The sequence below is a fragment of the Balaenoptera borealis genome (genome assembly GCF_965194805.1).
Source record: "Balaenoptera borealis genome assembly, chromosome: 15".
NCBI classification, from domain to species: Eukaryota; Metazoa; Chordata; class Mammalia; order Artiodactyla; family Balaenopteridae; genus Balaenoptera; species Balaenoptera borealis.
The window spans coordinates 31,970,292-31,990,810 of NC_138871.1; the positions used below are offsets into that span (position 1 = coordinate 31,970,292).

The window sequence follows — 20,519 nt, forward strand, 5'->3', positions numbered from 1 at the left end:
TGATGATAGTCACTGCTCCAATGCCCTCTTCTATTTACAGCCTTCTTAAACCTGTAGCTTTTATTTTTAGCTTTCTATTGCTTCCTTATTACTCTGCCTTTAGTGAGATTCCTTTCGAAAACAACAAAACAACAGAAAACCTTTCCCCCAGTTCTCCCCCCTCAAGTCACTGTGCTATTTCTTTCTCTCCTTTGTACCACGTATTTGAGCCATCTATACTCCTGTCTCCATTCCACAGCCCCCAGGCCCTCCCTTCCTGCTGCAGTCTGGCTTCTCCCCATATTTCTAAAATTCTGCTCCCTAAGGATACTCATGACATTGAAATTGCCTTCTCCAGTATCCCCTTTAATCTCTAAAATGAATGGGGGGAAAGGGAGTAAAAAAACCCTATTAGAAATTAGATTTGTTTTTATCTTAACTGTTAACATTTAAGTTTTTTGTATTTTCTAATATACATAATATTTAGAATTATGCTTGTATATAGTTTATAAAAAAGCATGACTATAGACATATACGTAATTTATAAATAAATGAGCATGTAATAAGGGTATAGGCTAAAGACTTTTTACAGAAGGGGTACACTTTAAGAAAATGTTTGGAGACGACTGGTTTTCAAGATAAAGCTCAAACCCTTATTTCGGCATTCAAAGCTGTTTATAATTTAGCCTCAAATGATTCTGCGGCTCCCTCCACCTCCCCTTCCCTCCCTTTACCAAGTAACATGCTCTAACTACAATGGGCTATTACACATCTCCCAACTGTACCAAAGCTTCAAGTTTTAGTTCAAATCTATGTTTGCACATAGATGTTCAATCAAACCTGTTAAACCTCACAATTGCTGCATTACTGTCATTCCATTGGCCTTGAAACTTTCCTCCTTGACTACGCTCAAGGGCGCTATCCTGGTTTTTCTTCTGCTGCTTTGACTATTCCTTCTTCATTGGCTGCTTCCTCCATAATTATTCCACAAATACTTATTGAGCCCCTGCTGTACACCAGGTATGGTGACAGGCACTAGAGATACAGTGGTGAACAATTTGACTAGGTCCCTTTACCCCCAGCTTATACCCCAAAGCTCAATCTCTAGCCCTCTCCTCTTGTTACCTGTCTCCCTGTAGCTCTGATTTCCCTTCAGAGTTTGTCTCCTATTTCAAGCTACTTGAATATTTCTGCCTGCAAATACTCCAATCACCATGTCTGAATTCACTGCTCCCCTTCCTTACAGCTCTTTCTCTGGCCTCCTCATGCAGTTTCAATCTCTCTTGCATTGGTCCTTTTCTATATGCATTTCTATTGATACCGCTTCCCAACCAATATTAGAACCTACTTACCTGAGGTAGTTTTCTAACTGCTGTTCCTGCCTTTATTCTCTCCAAGTTGCCATTCTTCCCATCCTATCCTATCCATCCTTGCTGCCTAAATCATTATTTTACATAGTATTGCCGGCTTTGCCTTTTAAGGGGTGGGGATGGGGTTTGAGGAAAATTTGAGGCCTACTTTTTATAGGGTATTGGAACCACTTCCCCCAGCAAGTTTCAAGGATATCTCACAAACCATTCAACGTGGTGTTTGAGGGTCCAACCTAATTATCCCCTCCTGCTCTACTCTACACAAACTTGATTTGTGCTCATTATTTCCAGAAGACATCAAACCCATTGCTGGGTCTTCACTAGTGTCTCCTTTACCTATCCTGGTCCCTCAAGACAACTGTCTTCTCTCAGCTTATCATTTAGTACACATTGCTTTCTTTCAATATTTCTCTGCCCAAAGACATTGGGGGCAGAAACAGGCCTTTGGCTTTTTGCAATCTAAAGTATACTGAAGTTTACTGTGTTATAAGCACTGTTCTGTTTTACACACACTTTTTTTTTCTTTCACAAGCCCAGATGTGTACTTCAACACCTCCATTTTATACAGAACTTAAGTAATTTGCCCAAGGCCACAGTGGCAGAATTCAAATTTAAATTCAGGTTTAACTCCAGGACTTGGGCTCCTTTCAGGGACTAACTGCCTGACTCTGCAGTGGGTATAAAGTACATGGTAGACGCCAATCTCACCTCCAGGGACCCTCGGAACTAGGTCTGTACCTCCAAAAACAGGAGCAGATGCCCTGTGGAGAAGAAACCTCAACAAATATTTATGGTGGCTAATACTCCCCTCCCACAGGAATTTCTGCTGTTGGTGATCTCCCACAGTGCCTGGTTTGAACAACACACTCTGGCACCTAATCGTCTATTGTCCTAATCTGCTGTTTCTAGTGTTTCTGCCTAATGGTGGAAAAATTTTCTTCTCTCATCAGTTTCAGCCTAGACCCACTGGCTGACACGAGGCTGCTAGGCCTTTACAGCAACATCTTCCTACTCCACTGGTGAAGAGAATCAGTGGCACTCACATCTAAGGACCTTTTGGAGTTTTGCTGAAAATGCAGTCTTCTGATTAGATTTGGGGTGGGACCCAGGAATCTGCATTTTTTAACACTGAGGTCATTCTTAGGCGGTTGTCAATGGATCAGCCTACATTCCTGCCTGTGTGGACTGCCCCATTTAGGCAGAATTATTTCCTGGTACAATGATTTCTCTAAACATTGCACACAGCAGGAGAATTAGAAGCTGGCCTCCTTTGTTTCTGGGTAGCCACTTGGCAGGTGTAATAACATCCTCTTGACAGGCCGCTTGCCACAGGTGCATGCGCGACACATGCGCCCCGCTGCTACCATCCCCCATTCAGTCTTGCTGCCCAACCAAGCCCACTATCCCCACCACCACCCTGTAGCAGCTACCCTCTCCCAAGCCCTTAGACCCACCCAGCCCCTTTCCCTTCCCCCACCTCAGCCCTTCCCTTCCCCCCCAGCCCAGCCCTTCCCTCCCCCACCTCTTCTCTGGGTCCCCCAGGCTCCTCCCACCTCAGAACGTTTTTTTGTTCCTGGCTAAGAGTTTTGCACGTGAGATTGAGGGCGGGGCTGGTGGGACTAGAGGACACACTGCCATTCATCAGAGGTCCTACCGAGTGGGCATACTCTTCCCAGCTGAGAAACCCCTTATGTTTTCTACCAGAGAAATGGGCAGAGGCCTCTCTCTGGAACCTGGCTGGAGGGATGTCACTCTCCAAGAGACCCCCACTGTCTCTGCAAACGTCCCAAAGCAGGCCCAGCCTGCCGTTCTCCTTTGTTGGGATGGAAAGGGAATGGAATCTTACCAGTAAGGTGAAAAGGGCTGGAGAAAATACCAGGGACGGGCCCACCCTTCTCCCTACAAAAGCCTAACACTAGAAGGGAAGAAAAGAAATGCACCAACAAAGAGTTTAAGATAGTAGTTCCCAGCTTTTTCAAATATGAAGCATTTTTTAACCAATCCATTTTTTAATTTTTAAATTCTTGACATTACAGAACTAAACTGAAATTTATTAACATTCCACTCTTACATTTCTTATCGACAAACAGAAATAAAATTCATGACCCAAAAACCCAAAACAAAACTAAAAACAGGGAAAAGCTTATAAAACTAAATATGGATCCCAGCATTAACAGCTGAACAGAGAATGTGATTTTTAAATTCTTAGCGGATGATAAAGTTGTGTAGAAACTGAACACTTACAAATTATTTAAAACCTGGAATCACTGACCAGAAATTACACAGTTGGATCATGGGAAAACAGCAGAAAGGGGTTATGAGGGAACCTACACTGTTCTAGCTGCACCCCATGCCCTTCTCAGAGGAAAGCCTGGCATTGATTAGATATTGGGCCAGACTAATACTGGCAGCAGAACCAGTGATAGTAACCTGCCTACCAGAAGAGCCTTCCACTGGGTTAGCAATTTTGATCTGGGCCCCGGACATCTGGCGGATCTCATTAATGTTGGCGCCTTGGCGCCCGATTATGCAGCCAATTAAGTTATTTGGAATGGTGAGTTCATGGGTAGTTTGAGTAGATGCATCCAAACTTGCCCAATAGCCTTTCACCTCTGGAGAGCTGGAGTCAATTCCGGCGAATCCGGTCCCGCCGTGCATCATGGCAAAGTGAGACTGCTGTCTTGCCACCTGGTTCAGCTTGGCCAGATCGAGCGGAGAAATGGTGTGTTGTCCTTGAATCGAGTAGGCATCTAGAGGTGGTCCCTCCAGGTCATGGGTGGCGTGAGGGTAGCCAGCAGCGTCGCTGCACCGATCTTGGCCGCCCGCGCAGATCACTGGAGAGCTGGCCGGCATGGGCTGGTACGGAATGGTCATGACTCTCCCTTGCGGAGACTGGGAGAGCGTCTCCAGCATGACCAGGCAGATCTGCTTGACACACTCGGTGACAGACTGCGGCACGCCAGCAATGGTGATGGCCCGCTCGGTGGAGTTGGGCAGCATATCCCCCGCCACCTGGACCTGGGCCCCCGTACTCTCGCGGATCTCTTTGATCTTACAACCGCCTTTCCCAATCAGGGAGCCGCACTGGGTGGCCGGCACCACCAGCCTCAGGGTGACCGGGGGCCTGCTAGCAGCCGTGCTGTTGGTCATGGAGCTGTTGATATCTTCTTCCAGCTTGTCGATGATCATAGCGAAGGCCTTAAAGATGGCATTGGTGGGGCCGGTCAGAGTGATGATTCTCTCCGGGCAATTCCCCTCCGAGATGTTGATCCGCGCACCACTCTCCTCGCGGATCCTCTTAACCGACTCCCCTTTCTTCCCAATAATGCTTCCTACTTCCTTTCCGTGCATAAGCAGCCGAATGGTGAGAGTCACATTTAGTCCACTTTCAGTCACACCGGCATCCATGGCGAGCGGCGGGCGGCGTTCGGGGGAGTTGGGCTCGTTACGTGGTCAAGTCTTTGGTGGCTGGCTGGGGGAGGGGCGGTGTAGGCCCAAAACTGCCGGCGCGAGGCGAGCGAGGGCCGCGGGAGCGAGCGGGCGCGGGCGGGAGGCCGCGGCGTCGTCGCAGGGGCGGGCGGCGGCGGCGGAGGGGGCGAGCGGGGCCGGGAGCGGCGGGCGGGCGGGTGGGCGAGGGCGCGGCGGTGGCGACTCCGGCGGCAGCCTCGGCGGTCTGGGCGGGGCGGGAAGCCCGCTTTCAACCCCGCGTACCCTCTGACCCCGGAAGTGCTTGCTGCGCAGGACCCCTTGAAAAAAAATGAGGACCCGTCCTTTTTAGGTCACAAGATTGCGCCAACCCCCATAGAGTAGTTTTTAAAATACACTTTTAACAGCCTAGCATTGAAAAGAAAGCCCCGGTAGGCAGAAGCTGTGAGTCCGGCAAAGTTTTAAAACGAACATGTATTTTATTAACCCCAGAGGCGCCGGCAGATGTTTGGAAACGGTAGTGTTGTGCGCGGAGGCGACACATTATTTTCCCGCCCTACAAAAGCGGTTTAAGCGCGGAGCGACACGGGCAGCCCCGGCGATAACTGCAGGCGGCTGCTAGGACGCCGCGGGTTTAAAACATGCGCTTGAGGCGGCCAGAGCGCATGCGTGAGGGTGTGGGGCAGACGGGAGGGGCAGCCGCGGTCTTCCGGGGGGGAGGGGCGGCGAGGCGAGGCCTGCGGGGCGGGCCCCCGCCCGGGCGGGCACGTGGGGCCCCTTCATCTTCGGCGTCGGGGCGCCCAGCGCCAGCCCCCACCCCCGCCTCGGCCCCGTGGCGGCGGTCGGTGGGGAGAAAGACCAAAACCCACCACGCGCTGCCGTCAAATTCACGGCTCTGCTCATGGTTTCTGGGGAGGGCTAGAAACATGGCCATAAAGAGAATGGCGTCCATTTACATAATGCTTTGTCTGCATTTTGCAACTCTCTTTGGTTTACCCGCAGAACCCCCACCTCCTGCGCTGGTGTCGTTTTAGTCGCTGCCGCCTCGTCAGACATTTAAGACAATGGCGTGCATCTTGGGGGACCGCATTTACTCCTGCTCTGGGGAGTTCCTGCGGTTTTCCCCGCGCGGCTTACGCTCCCGCTGCTGCCTTTCGGCCCTTTCCCCGCTCGGTGCAGCCACGGCGCCCACGCTCTCCGGGGGCGGCCCCCAACAGGGCCCGCCATCTTGGAGGGCCTTTCTTGCCGTGTGTGGAGCCGCGCGTTCCTCCCGGTAAAGAAAGGTCGCTGGGGCCCTTGGTGCGCCAGTTGTGATTTCTGCCCCTTCTCCTTTTCCTCGGCTGAGCGAGACAGAAAAGGCCGAGTGCGCGGGGTGCTTCAGGATCCCCCAGGGAAAGCGGCTAACGTGGCGGTCCTTCCCTCCCCCCTCCCTTTCTTCCCCGTGGGGGTGGCCGCCATGTTTCCTGAACACAAAATGGCGACACGTGGCCTATATTCGTCGCCAACGAGAAATAGGGGTCGGGCCGAAAGCTCTAGAACGCGGCCGCCCCCCATCCCCCCCGTCCCGCCCGTGAGCCGGGGCCTTCCCCGCGCAGCGAGTGCTCTGACCAGATTGGGATGAAACCCCGCAGGCTGGTCCCAGCCTCACCGGGCGAATTTTAATACATTTCTCATTAATTTGAAACGGGGACGCAAATAACTGTAAAATGTAGGCATCATACCGAGTCTCTCGCTCATTTCGTTTAATAATGGATAAGGGGGGGGGGCAGTACCAATGCATAATTTGGGCCCTCAGTACCAAAACATTTAGGAATCACTACTTGTAAAGAATGAGATGGGAAATTATTGCTTTCCTAGACTTCTAGCATAGGCTATTGTGCTAGAGAGATAAAGAAATGGTATTATAAAGTTTCTTTTTAAAAAAAGGCAATTTCCATGAAGCGACTAGGATACCTAAGAGCTGGCCAGTGAACCTCAGTTTGCCATAGTTGTTGACTTGTAGGCTAGAAGGGACAGACATTTATTGTGCATTTACCAGTGCCAGATCCTGTGCTAGCCATTTTACTGCATACTGTCTTTAATTTTTACAATGACCCTGTGAGGTATGTGTTATCTCTCTCTTTTTTTTTTTTAGCAGATGAAATCACTTAGGCCCAGAGAGATGCAGTGACTAATTCAAGGTCACACAGTGTCGAGGATGGAATCCAGACCTGATACAGTTATTGGTGAGCACATTTCCAAATTTTTCTCGAAGTCAGGGTTTTGAATTTAAATGCTATTTGGACGTTTAGGTGGGCTTGTTATTTCAAGGAACCCCTCAGGTAATTTTTTGTTGCATAGTCACCCCCTATTTGTATCTATTTGGGGATTCCCAGTTTCTCCTGGTGTGAGCTATGCCTGTGAGGAGCTCAGAGGCTATTTTTTTTAATGAGTTGTCTGGGTGAGGATAGAGAGAAGGAAGTGATTAAGCCCTGCATAAAGGCTCAAGTATCTGTCAGTCCAGCCTGGTTTGTGGCGCATTTGAGTCTACCTGGCTCTGTGGGAGCAAGCAATTTCTCTGACTCACTTGCTTCCTTCAGCTACCCATGGGCATGACTTCCGCCTTCCCCATCCCAACCTCCACCCAGGTAAAAATAAATAAATTTACTCTGGCACCAAACCTCTATTTCTCTGCAGATATTGACAGAGCATGACAGAGTGGTAGATAAGTCATGGTCTGTGGACTTTTCAGTTCAATGTAACAAATAACTTGTGGACCAAGCAACAAATATGTGCTGAAACAGGGCTATGCTTGTATGGGTATTAAGAGGTGGAGAGGAGGGCTTGTTGCTTCCTTTAACTTACACTAATATTGTATATTAGACTTTCCAAAGTGCTTTCATATTACCTTAGATAATCCTACAAACAACTTTAACAGGTAGGTACATAACAGCAACAATGACAGTCATAGCACTAAGTGCTCACTGTGTGCCAGGCACTGTTTGAACCTTTATTTTGTGCATTAATTCAGTGGTTCTCACAGTTTTAAAAGCAAACCACCATGAGAAGTATATTTTACGTAATTGAAACATATATGCACACATATAGATAAAGGAAACAAAATTATTGCAGAACAGTACTTATTCATACTACATGCAGTGTACTCTGGTAATTTCTGTTGTCTTCTTTACATTAAAAAAAAAAGAGGCACACATCACACTAAAGGATGAAAAACCCATTATTAGGTTGTGACCAATATGATTAATCTACACATTTAAACCTCACAAAACCTCCTGAGATGGGGGTGATGTTATTTCCATTTTAACAGAGGTACAAAGAGAAAGATTTATCTAAGGTCACACAGCTGTTAAGTGGTAAAACGAAGATTTGAATCGAGGCAATTTGAGCCCAGAGCCTATATACTTAACCATTAAGGTAGACCGTCTGTGGTCTCTGCAGAGGACCTTATCTTGTAGAGAGACAGTTGATCTTAGTAAATGTTAAAAACTTAGGAGACAACAAAAGGACTAAATTGCATATAATCAAGAATTATCCTGATTCAAAGCATTCTGGTCCTCTAAATCTGCCACCTGTTTCTTTTCCCTAAAGAAAATTTTACCCACTGGGTATGTCTTCCCAAGACTGCAATTTTAAGCCTTTTTTGGCAGGCATATTTCTTTTTTTTTTTTTTTTAACATCTTTATTGGAGTATAATTGCTTTGCAGTGGTGTGTTAGTTTCTGCTTTATAACAAAGTGTATCAGCCATACATACATATATATCCCCATATCTCCTCCCTCTTGCGTCTCCCTCCCACCCTCCCTATCCCACCCCTCTAGTTGGACACAGAGCACCGAGCTGATCTCCCTGTGCTATGCGGCTGCTTCCCACTAGCTATCTATTTTACATTTGGTAGTGTGTATATGTCCATGCCACTCTCTCACTTCATCTCAGCCTGCCCTTCCCCCTCCCCATGTCCTCAAGTCTATTCTCTCTGTCTGCGTTTTCATTCCTGTCCTGCCCCTAGGTTCTTCAGAACCTTTTTTTTTTTTTTTTTTTAGATTCCATATATATGTGTTAGCATACGTTATTTGTTTTTCTCTTTCTGACTTACTTCATTCTGTATGACAGTCTTTAGGTCCATGCACCTCACTACAAATAACTTAGTTTCGTTTCTTTTTATGGCTGAGTATTATTCCATTGTATATATGTGCCACATCTTCTTTATCCTTTCATCTGTCGATGGGCACTTAGGTTGCTTCCATGTCCTAGCTATTGTAAATAGAGCTGCAGTGAACGTTGTGGTACATGACTCTTTTTGAATTATGGTTTTCTCAGGATGTATGCCCAGTAGTGGGATTGCTGGGTCATATGGTAGTTCTATTTTTAGTTCTTTGAGGAACCTCCATACTGTTCTCCATAGTGGCTGTATCAATTTACATTCCCACCAACAGTGCAAGAGGGTTCCCTTTTCTCCACACCCTCTCCAGCATTTATTGTTTGTAGATTGTTTTTTAATTTTTATTAATTTATTTATTTTAGTTTTGGCTGTGTTGGGTCTTTGTTGCTGTGCGCAGGCCTTCTCTAGTTGCAGCGAGCGGGGGCTACTCTTGGTTGCGGTGCACGGGCTTCTCATTGCGGTGGCTTCTCTTGTTGCGGAGCACGGGCTCTAGGCTTGCGGGCTTCAGTAGTTGTGGCACACGGGCTCAGTAGTTGTGGCTCACAGGCTCTAGAGCGCAGGCCCAGTAGTTGTGGCACATGGGCACAATTGCTCCGCGGCATGTGGGATCTTCCTGGACCAAGGCTCGAACCTGTGTCCCCTGCGTTGGCAGACGGATTCTTAACCACTGTGCCACCAGGGAAGTCTCTGTAGATTTTTTGATGACGGCCATTCTGACTGGTGTGAGGTGATTTGCATTTCTCTAATGATTAGTGATGTTGAGCATCCTTTCATGTGTTTGTTGGCAATCTGTATATCTTCTATGGATAAATGTCTGTTTAGGTCTTCTGCCCATTTTTGGATTGGGTTGCTTGTTTCTTTAATATTGAGCTGCATGAGCTGCTTGTATGTTGTGGAGATTAATCCTTTGTCAGTTGCTTTGTTTGCAAATAATTTCTCCCATTCGGAGGGTTGGAGGGTCTTTTCGTTTTGTTTATGGTTTCCTTTGCTGTGCAAAAGCTTTTCAGTTTCATTAGGTCCCATTTGTTTATTTTTGTTTTTATTTCCATTCCTCTAGGAGGTGGGTCAGAAAGGATCTTGCTGTGATTTATGTCATGGAGTGTTCTGCCTATGTTTTCCTCTAAGAGTTTTATCGTGTCTGGCCTTACATTTAGGTCTTTAATCCATTTTGAGTTTATTTTTGTGTATGGTGTTAGGGAGTGTTCTAATTTCATTCTTTTACATGGAGCTGTCCAGTTTTCCCAGCACCACTTATTGAAGAGGCTGTCTTTTCTCCATTGTATATTCTTGCCTCCTTTATCAAAGATGAGGTGACCATATGTGTGTGGGTTTATCTCTGGGCTTTCTATCCTGTTCCATTGATCTATATTTCTGTTTTTTTGCCAATACCATTCTGTCTTCATTACTGTAGCTTTGTAGTATACTCTGAAGTCAGGGAGCCTGATTCCTCCAGCTCCGTTTTTCTTTCTCAAGATTGCTTTGGCTATTTGGGGTCTTTTGTGTTTGCATACAAATTGTGAAATTTTTTTGTTCTAGTTCTGTGAAAAATGCCATTGGTAGTTCGATAGGGATTGCATTGAATCTGTAGATTGCTTTGGGTAGTATAGTCATTTTCACAATGTTGATTCTTCCAATCCAAGAACATGGTATATTTCTCCATCTGTTTGTATCATCTTTAATTTCTTTCATCAGTGCCTTATAGTTTTCTGCATACAGGTCTTTTGTCTCCTTAGGTAGGTTTATTCCTAGGTATTTTATTCTTTTTGTTGCAATGGTAAATGGGAGTGTTTCTTTAATTGCTCTTCCAGATTTTTCATCATTAGTGTATAGGAATGCAAGAGATTTCTGTGCATTAATTTTGTATCCTGCTACTTTACCGCATTCATTGATTAGCTCTAGTAGTTTTCTGGTAGCATCTTTAGGATTCTCTATGTATAGTATCATGTCATCTGCAAACAGTGACAGTTTTACTTCTTCTTTTCCGATTTGGATTCCTTTTATTTCTTTTTCGTCTCTGATTGCTGTGGCTAAAACTTCCAAAACTATGGTGAATAATAGTGGTGAGAGTGGACAACCTTGTCTTGTTCCTGATCTTAGTGGAAATGGTTTCAGTATTCCACCATTGAGAATAATGTTGGCTGTGGGTTTGTCATATATGGCCTTTATTATGTTGAGGTAAGTTCCCTCTATGCCTACTTTCTGGAGGGCTTTTATCGTATGTGGGTGTTGAATTTTGTCGAAAGCTTTTTCTGCATATATTGAGATGATCATATGGTTTTTCTCCTTCAGTCTGTTAATATGGTGTATCACATTGATTGATTTGCATATATTGAAGAATCCTTGCATCCCTGGGATAAACCCCACTTGGTCATGGTATATGATCCTTTTAATGTGCTGTTGGATTCTGTTTGCTAGTATTTTGTTGATGATTTTTGCATTTATGTTCATCAGTGATATTGGCCTGTAGTTTTCTTTTTTTGTGGCATCTTTTATCTGGTTTTGGTATCAGGGTGATGGTGGCCCTGTAGAATGAGTTTGGGAGTGTTCCTCCCTCTGCTATATTTTGCAAGAGTTTGAGAAGGATAGGCGTTAGCTCTTCTCTAAATGTTTGATAGAACTTGCCTGTGAAGCCATCTGGTCCTGGGCTTTTGTTTGTTGGAAGATTTTTAATCACAGTTTCAATTTCAGTGCTTGTGATTGGTCTGTTTATATTTTCAATTTCTTCCTGGTTCAGTCTCGGAAGGTTGTGCTTTTCTAAGAATTTGTCCATTTCTTCCAGGTTGTCCATTTTATTGGCATATAGTTGCTTGTAGTAATCTCTCATGATCCTTTGTAATTCTGCAGCAGACATATTTCTTTAATCTCTTTGTGTCTGAGTATCTCCGGGACTCTACTCACTTTCCCAATGAAGTCTTCTCTTTCCCAGCTCTCAGGACCGCCTGCATCAGAGTCTTAACAGCCCCTCCCTTGGGTAGCCCACATTTAGCTGTTGATGAAATTGTAATGTGTCTTGATGTTGATAATGTGTTGTAAGGGCCTCAGGTGCCTTGGGTGACCCTGAGATCTGGCAAAGAGGGTACTGGACTTGAGAATTGGTGGCTCTGGCCCCTAGCTCCAGCTCTGCCACTAAGTAACTTTGAGAGTTCTACAATTCAGTTCATTTATCTGGGCCTCAGTTTTCCCATCTGTAAAACGAGATTAGATGCTCCCTAAGGCCGTTTCTAATTCTGTCCAGGGAGTGATGATATTTGATGATCTTGGTTATTTATCCCTGGGAGGGAGGGTTGGGTAAATGTTTTACTTACTTATGGTAAATTCTGCACTCCTTTCCTCAGACCTGCGTTATCTTGCGGATATGTGAGTGAATTCCACACCACCCATTTTACAGATGAAGCCACTGAGATACAGAGCAACTGACTAGATAGTCACCACCCCACTCCTGGAGCCTCACATGACTCTTCTCCCAGGTTGGTTAAAGGGTTTAACAAGGTTGGGAAGGTGAGTCAGGCTTACACTTTAGAAGTTGAACCACAGGATTTTTGCTTCCTCTTACCACATTGGCATGTTATATAAAACTTTTTGAAGTGTTATTTAATCATCACAGTCAACTTTGCCAGGGAGATATTATTATGCTCATTTTATGAAAGAACCGTCTTTGGATCAGAGTAGTAAAATGACTTGACCAAGTTTACACAGCTTGTTAGGATCTGAGCTAGGTAGGCCTCTTGACTCCTAGTTGTGGATTGTTCCTTTCCTTGGCTTCTGATGCTTGTGGCACTGACTTTAACACATGGAATAACTTTTTAAATTCAAAGAGTTTTCTATCCAGTCTTTATTTTTCTGTCCCAGAACGTCCAATTCACTTATGTTAGGTTACTGACTCTTTTGGTTCAAGAGAATCTCCTTTCTCTGGTTCTTTAATGTTTACATTTATGGGTTTGGGAAGTGGTAGGAATGAGACTAGGTTCCCTGGGGGCAGGAACCACCTTTTTTTTTTTCCCAACCTACCTGGCCCAGCAAGTATCCTATAGCTTTTGAAATTTGTCCTATCAACACGCAACATTTTTCCCAAAAACATGGTTTCTTTTCCTCTTTGCCCTTCATATTTAGCTACCCATTTCTCTTTTATTTAAAATTATTGTAAATTAAGAGGACCTTTACCCTATTTCCAGGATACTACAGAGTGCAGTTTAGAAACATGTCTTACCCACTGGGGATAGTAACAATTTGACCTCATATGCTGATAACCCTGTGCTGCTGTTAGGGGGTCGCTACTTGGTTTCCTCAGAAACAGCAGAAATATGTTGGTGTGCTTTACAGAAGTGACCAGGATATACAGCAACATCCTTGGCCTAAGTTCTCCCAGTTGGGCAAAGCATTGCTCATGTATTCCCCAGGGTCATTTTAACTAAAATAGGCCTGGAGAACAGAGTGCAGAGAAAAGTTAAAAGGAAAATGAGAACAGAATGCGAATGCAAAGTATAGAATGAGAGGAAGTGGGAAAAGGTAAGTAAAGCAAAGAGAGAAAAGGATAGGGCAGAGGGGACTTCCCTGGTGGTCCAATGGTTAAGAATCCACCTTCCAATGCAGGGGACCCGGGTTCGATCCCTGGTCAGGGAACTAAGAGCCTATATACCGCAGGCCAACTAAGCCCGTGTGCCATAACTGGAGAGCCTGTGTGCCGCAACTACAGAGCCCACACGTTCTGGAACCCGCGTGCCACAATTAGAAGCCCGTGGGCCACAACAAAGGATCCCATGTGCCACAACTAAGACCTGAAGCAGCCAAGAATAAATAAATAAATATTAAAACAAAACAAACAAAAGAAGAATAGGGCAAAGAGGAGAATACAGAATCGGTGGAAGGGAGGTGAAGAGAGCAATCCAGAGGTCCATTAGCCTCTCCTATGGTGTGGGACAAATCAAGGAAGAGCAGCTAGTATGATAACTCCTCCTGATCTGATTTTGAGCAGCACATATCTTTTCTTATCCTCTATTTCCAGTGTCAGGTAGGGGAAATTTCTTTGTTTCTGCTATCAGTTGGGAATGTGAATAGATGCCAGTAATTTTATTTTATTTTCTTTCTTTTTTTTTTTTTTTTTTGTATTTTGGCCAATGTGCATGGCATTGCGGGATGGTTCCCCGACCAGGGATCGAACCCAGGCCTCTGCAGTGAAAGCACTGACTCCTAACCCCTAGGCCGCCAGGGCACTCCCTGTTTTATTTTATTTTTATTGACGTATAGTTTTACAATGTTGTGTTAGTAAGAAACTGTTATAAATATGTATACATTCTTTTTTATATTCTTTTTCATTATGGTTTATCACAGGCTACTGAATATAGTTCCCTGTGCTGTACAGTAGGACCTTGTAGTTTATCTATTCTACATATAATAGTTGGCATCTGCTAACCCCAAACTCCCAATCCATCCCTCCCCCACCCGCCCCTTGGCAACCACTAGCCTGTTTCCTGTGTCTGTGAGTCTGTTCCTGTTTTGTAGATAGGTTCATTTGTGTCATATTTTAGATTCCACATATAAGTGATATCATATGGTATTTTTCTTTCTCTTTCTGGCTTACTTCACTTAGTATGATAATCTCTGAGTCCATCCATGTTGCTGCAAATGGCATTATTTCATTCTTTTTTTATTGCTGTGTAGTATTCCATTGTATATATGTACCACGTCTTATTTATCCATTCAGCTGTCGATGGATATCGAGGTTGTTTCCACATCCTGGCTATTGTGAATAGTGCTGTCGTGAATATAGGGGTGCATGTATCTTTTCGAATTACAGTTTTGTGTGGATATATGCTCAGGAGTGGGATTGCTGGATCATATAGACGCCAGTAATTTTAATATTAGCCTCAGTTCACCTGGTTTATCAAGGAAAATGTGCTACAAAAATCACGTAAGGTATTCTAGGTCAACTTTCATGTTATTCGTTCATTCAGCAGGCACTTGATTGTTTGATATGTTTCAGACACTGAGGCTATAAAAATGAATGAGATATTGTCCTTGCCCTCAAGATGTTTATGGTCTGAAGAGGTAGACAGAGAAGTAAACAGATTCACAGTATAATGTGTTAAAGTATTGGGATATGAGTAAGCTGTGGTGCTTACCAAGCTGTGGTGTTACGGGTTCAGAGGAGGGCCCTTGATTCAGCCTTGGAGGGGATCTGGGAAGGCCGCCTAGAGAAGTTGTCATTCAGGCTGAGTCCCAAGTTGGCAAATTGCACGGTGGAGGGCAGGGAAGGGTATTCTTCCCAAAGGCAGGGAGCTCAGTCCTTTCAGAAGTTGTAGCTGTTTCATGAAGACATGAAGGATGTTTGCATGATCCAGTTTTTGGTGAATATTGTTCTGCTTCAGAAGTGTAGATTATTGAGACTTGACTCTGTTCGCTAGAGCACTGGTCCCCAACCTTTTTGGCACCAGGGACCGGTTTCGTGGAAGACAGTTTTTCTACGGACAGGGTGGGGGGGGATGGTTTCGGGATGATTCAAGAGCATTACATTTATCATGCACTTTATTTCTATTATTATTATATTGAAATATATATTGAAATAATTATACAACTCACCATAATGCTGACAGGAGGCGGAGCTCAGGCGGTAATGTGAGCGATAGGGAGAGGCTGTAGATACAGGTGAAGCTTCGCTCGCTTGCCCGCCACTCACCTGCTGTGCTGCCTGGTTCCTAACCAGTACTGGTCTGTGGCCCGGGGGTTGGGGACCCCTGCGCTAGAGCACAGAAAGTTAAAGTCCTTATTTTGTAACAATAATTCTCTTTTAAGGTGAAGACACTAGAAATCACACTTCCTATCTAGAGATTTTAAGGGCAAAATGTAAAAGTACAGCCTTTGAATTAGCAAATAATTATTAACCCTTTGTACAGTAAAAGAAAGCAGCTACAATAGACGGCATATCCCTTTCTCATCCAACTTTTGGATTTTATTGTGTTCTGCTTTGTTTATAAAGGGATGTGTGTGGAAATTTAGGGTCTTTGTTTAGCTGCTTAGGATGTTTGAGTTAGGAAGGAGGAAAATGAGTTCAAGAATAATTGCTACTTTATGGCAGAACAAAAGAAATACATTTAAATAGCTCATTTCTCTGATCCCATCTACTGAACACAAGTAAGACTTGGTCGGGGACATTGTTTCAGAGAGACAGTTACTTCAACCAGATAAAGCATTTGCTCAACATTATTCACTGTGTAAAGTCTGCTGTGTCCATATTAAGAGCATTGATTTTGTTTTTTGAGATGCACATATAGCTGCATTAAACAGAAACCTTATGTGTATTCATTGGACAATACTGGGATTTTACCTAGATTAAAAGAAAAAAATGTGTTATGTGTGGATTAGGGAGGAATGCTTAGAAAATAGTACATAGATTCAGTGGTCATTTCTCAGTCATCTTCTTGATCTCTCAGTAGTATTTGACACTTCCTCCTCACACACTAGTTTCACTTGGCTTCCAGGATGCCACTACCTTGGTTCTCCTTCTACCTCAGGAGCCCCTTCTTCTCAAACTCCCACGTACCGCCCCGCCCTTTTGGCTGTTTCCTTATCTCCTCAGCCTCCAATGATGGAGTACTCAAATCAGTCCTCGGATCACTTCTCTGTCTACACTCATTTACTAAGTGCTCTCTTTTAAGAATTTAAATATCATTTATACCCTGAGAATTCTCAAGTATATATTACCAGCTTGAATGTCTTCCTGTGAACTCAAGACTCTTCTGTCCAGCTGCCTACGGGATATCTCCACTTGTGTATGTAATAGCTTCTTTTTTTAAAAAATTTATTTATTTATTTATTTATTTATTTTTGGCTGTGTTGGGTCTTCGTTGCTGCACGCTGGCTTTCTCTAGTTGTGGCGAGTGGGGGCTCCTCTTCGTTGCAGTGCATGGGCTTCTCATTGCAGTGGCTTCTCTTGTTGAAGAGCACGGGCTCTAGGCACACGGGCTTCAGTAGTTGTGGCTCGCGAGCTCTAGAGCACAGGCTCAGTAGCTGTGGCGCACGGGCTTAGTTGCTCCGCGGCATGTGGGATCTTCCCAGACCAGGGCTCAAACTCGTGTCCCCTGCATTGGCAGGTGCATTCTTAACCACTGCGCCACCAGGGAAGTCCTGTAATAGCTTCTTGAACTTAAAATATTCAAAACATTAATCCTGGAACTTCTCCTCTCAAACCTGTACCTCTGGCAGTTTCTCCCCATCTCAGTTTCAGTTATATTGAGGACTCTCCCTTGACTCTGTTCTTTCTCTTTCTCTCATCATCCAATCCACCAGCCAGTCCTGTGAGCTCTACCTTAAAATGCATCCAGGGTTTGAACACTTCTCACCCCCTTCCTTGCTACTATTGGAATAGCCTTCTAAATGGTCTTCCTGCTTTTGCTCTTGGTCTCCCCCAGTCTAATCTTTTTTTTTTTTAACATCTTTATTGGAGTGTAATTGCTTTACAATGGTGTGTTAGTTTCTGCTTTATATCAAAGTGAATCAGCTATACATATACATATATCCCCATATCTCTTCCCTCTTGCATCTCTCTCCCTCCCGCCCTCCCTATCCCACCCCTCTAGGTGGTCACAAAGCACCGAGCTGATCTCCCTGTGCTATGTGGCTGCTTTCCACTAGCTATTGGTTTTACATTTGGTAGTGTATATATGTACATGCCACTCTCTCACTTTGTCCCAGCTTACCCTTCCCCCTCCCCGTGTCCTCAAGTCCATTCTCTAGTAGGTCTGCGTCTTTATTCCCGTCCTGCCCCTAGGTTGTTCATGACCTTTTTTTTTTTTTTTTAGATTCCATATACATGTTTTAGCATAACGGTATTTGTTTTTCTCTTTCTGACTTACTTCACTCTGTATGACAGACTCTAGGTCCATCCACCTCACTACAAATAACTCAATTTTGTTTCCTTTTTGGCTGAGTAATATTCCATTGTATATATGTGCCACATCTTCTTTATCCATTCATCTGTCGTTGGACACTTAGGTTGCTTCCATGTCCTGGCTATTGTAAATAGAGCTGCAGTGAACATTGCGGTACATGACTCTTTTTGAATTATGGTTTTCTCAGGGCCCCCAGTCTAATCTTAACAGTGACCAGTATAATCTTGTTATGTGTATATCAAATCATACCACTCTGCTGAAAACTATCCACTGGGTCCCACCCAGATTAAAAACTAAAGTCCTTCAAGTGATCTACAAGGCTGCATGAGATCTTCAACATAACCCTCTCCCAGCTGCTCTGACCTCATCATCTATCACTTTCCCTTTGTGCTCTGGCCACACTGATCTCCTTGCAGTTGCTCCAACATGCCAAGCCTTGGGACCTTTGTAGTTGTTTTTTCTGGAACACTTATTCCAGATGTCAGTGTGGCCTCCTCCGTTACCTCCTTCAGGTTTCTGCCCAACTGTCACCTAATCTAAGCATTCCTTGACCATCCTATTTAAAGTAAAAACCATCTCCTGCTCTGTGCCTTCCTTGTTTCCCCTCCCTGCTTTATTTTTCTCCACAGAACTTATTACTATTTGACATACTGTTCATTCATTCATTCATTCATTCATTCTTTAGATATTTTGAGTCCTGCCTACTGTGTACCAGGCACTGTTCTAGGAACTCTCTACTATAGTTTATTATTTGTCACCCATGACTAGAATGTAAATTTCATCCACTTTGTTTTGCTCATTGCTATAACCCCACCTCCTAGAACAGTACCTAGCACATAGGAGTTGAATGAATAAATTTATTCTTTTTTAAAAAATTTATTTATTTTTTTGGCTGTGTTGGGTCTTAGTGGCAGCATGTGGGATCTTTCTTTGTGGCGAGTGGACTCTTCATTGTGGCGCACAGGCTTTTCTCTAGTTGTGGTGCATGGGCTCCAGAGCGCGTGGGCTCAGTAGTTGCAGCATGCGGGCTTAGTTGCCCCGTGGCATGTGGGATCTTAGTTCCCCTACCAGAGATCGAACCCATGTGCCCTGCATTGGAAGGCGTATTCTTAACCAGTGAACCACCAGGGAAGTCCCTAAGTTATTCATTTTTAAACAAAAATGTATTGAATAAATAGAAGGTTGTGTACCAGTTAATAGATCTGTATGAACAAGACATTGTTCCTGCCCTCAAGTTGCTCACTCTAAAAAACACTTATTTTGAACTGTGCTCTCTAGCAGGATAAAGTGATACATCATTTTGGAATTGGGGAGGTAAGAACTGGTGTGCGGGGGTATGGTATGGATATCTTCAGAGATGAAGTCCTGCTTTGTTAGGCTTATCAATAATTTGCACTGTTTCTGGGAGGGCAGGATTGATGATAGCTCACTGCATTACTGGCTTTTTGGGTTACAACATCTGTTCTTACCTTGTTAGAGCAAGAGTTTCTTAAAAATCCTATTATCAGTCTTGGTTCTTTTTAACCTTCAAGGAACCATCTGTCATAACCACTTCCTCTCAGGCTTAGTGAAGGAGTTTACTATCTTTACCTTCCTCCATATCTGTAAGTTCTTTTCCAGAGACCCTGGCCATCCACTTACCAGCTGTATGGTCGTGAGCCTCTCTGAACCTCAGTTTCTGTGCTTGTCAAACGGAGATGATGATGAATGACACCAGTCTTACTTCTTGTGAGGATTAAGTGACTAAATAATCTGCTGGTTTTAAGAACAGGAGAGTGGAAAGGGGAAGGAGGTAGAGAACAATTAAAAAAAAATACTGTATATCTGTGCTTTATTTATTTTTTAAAATATTTATTTTTCTTTTTGGCTGAGTCAGGTCTTAGTTGCAGCATACGGGATCTTTGTTGCGGCGTGTGGGCTCTTTAGCTGTGGCGTGTGGGCTCTGTAGTTGTGGCACGTGGGTTCCAGAGCACGTGGGCTCTGTAGTTGGGGCACGCGGGCTCTCTAGTTGTGGCGCGTGGGCTTAGTTGCCCTGCGCCATGTGGGATCTTAGTTTCCCAACCAGGGATCGAACCCGCGTCTCCTGCATTGGAAGGCGGATTCTTAATCACTGGACCACCAGGGAAGTCCGATCTGTGCTTTATTTTGAAAAATATAATAAGCATATGTTTCTTTTCTAATGAGAGTAGTGAAGATTTTATTTTTTAAAAACAGACTTTAATATATTGTTTTTTATAGAGTAGCAGGTTTATAGAAAATATTTCCTTGCCTCTCCACCCAGATACTTACTGCTGTATTACATGAGGGAGATGAAATACTAGAACCTCACTGCAGGCTGCCCAGTGAGCTGGTTGGTATCTAGGTAGGAAAGCAGCCATTTCCCTTTACGTGAAATTAGAACTCAGGAGGTAGTAGTATTTGAGAGTCTCAAAGGGATTGATGATGATGATAATGACAACAACAGCAATAATGGTAATGGTGAACCTTGATGAACAAGGCCCTGCACTAAGCACCTTATATGGATTGGCTTATTTTAACAACGTAACAGCCATATGAAGCTGGTGCTATGAGAAGTAGAGCAGCGTAGGAGGAGGGAGCATAGACTCTGAGGTCAGACCTCCTGTACTGACATCTCAACTTTGCCAGTAACTAGCCATGTGGCCTTGAATAAGAAGACTGTGCCTCATTTTCCTCATCTGTA

At 44.3% G+C, this 20,519-nt stretch overlaps 1 protein-coding gene and 1 long non-coding RNA gene across 3 annotated transcripts in view; one reads left to right on the forward strand and one right to left on the reverse strand.

Annotated features, from left to right (window-relative positions):
* Nucleotides 1-3,338: 3,338 nt before the first annotated feature.
* PCBP1 (poly(rC) binding protein 1) lies at nucleotides 3,339-4,952 on the reverse strand. Its single transcript, XM_082356400.1, has one exon. The coding sequence runs from the start codon at nucleotides 4,755-4,757 to the stop codon at nucleotides 3,687-3,689; it is 1,071 nt and encodes a 356-aa protein (XP_082212526.1). The 5' UTR covers nucleotides 4,758-4,952; the 3' UTR covers nucleotides 3,339-3,686.
* Nucleotides 4,953-5,160: 208 nt separating this feature from the next.
* Nucleotides 5,161-20,519, forward strand: part of LOC309611670 — an 85,816-nt gene continuing 70,457 nt past the window's right edge. For both annotated transcript variants that reach the window (XR_014234649.1, XR_014234650.1), the window contains exons 1-3: nucleotides 5,161-6,483; nucleotides 6,910-7,000; nucleotides 12,269-12,400. This is a non-coding gene — a long non-coding RNA (uncharacterized lncRNA). The remainder of the gene's footprint in view (nucleotides 6,484-6,909; nucleotides 7,001-12,268; nucleotides 12,401-20,519) is intronic.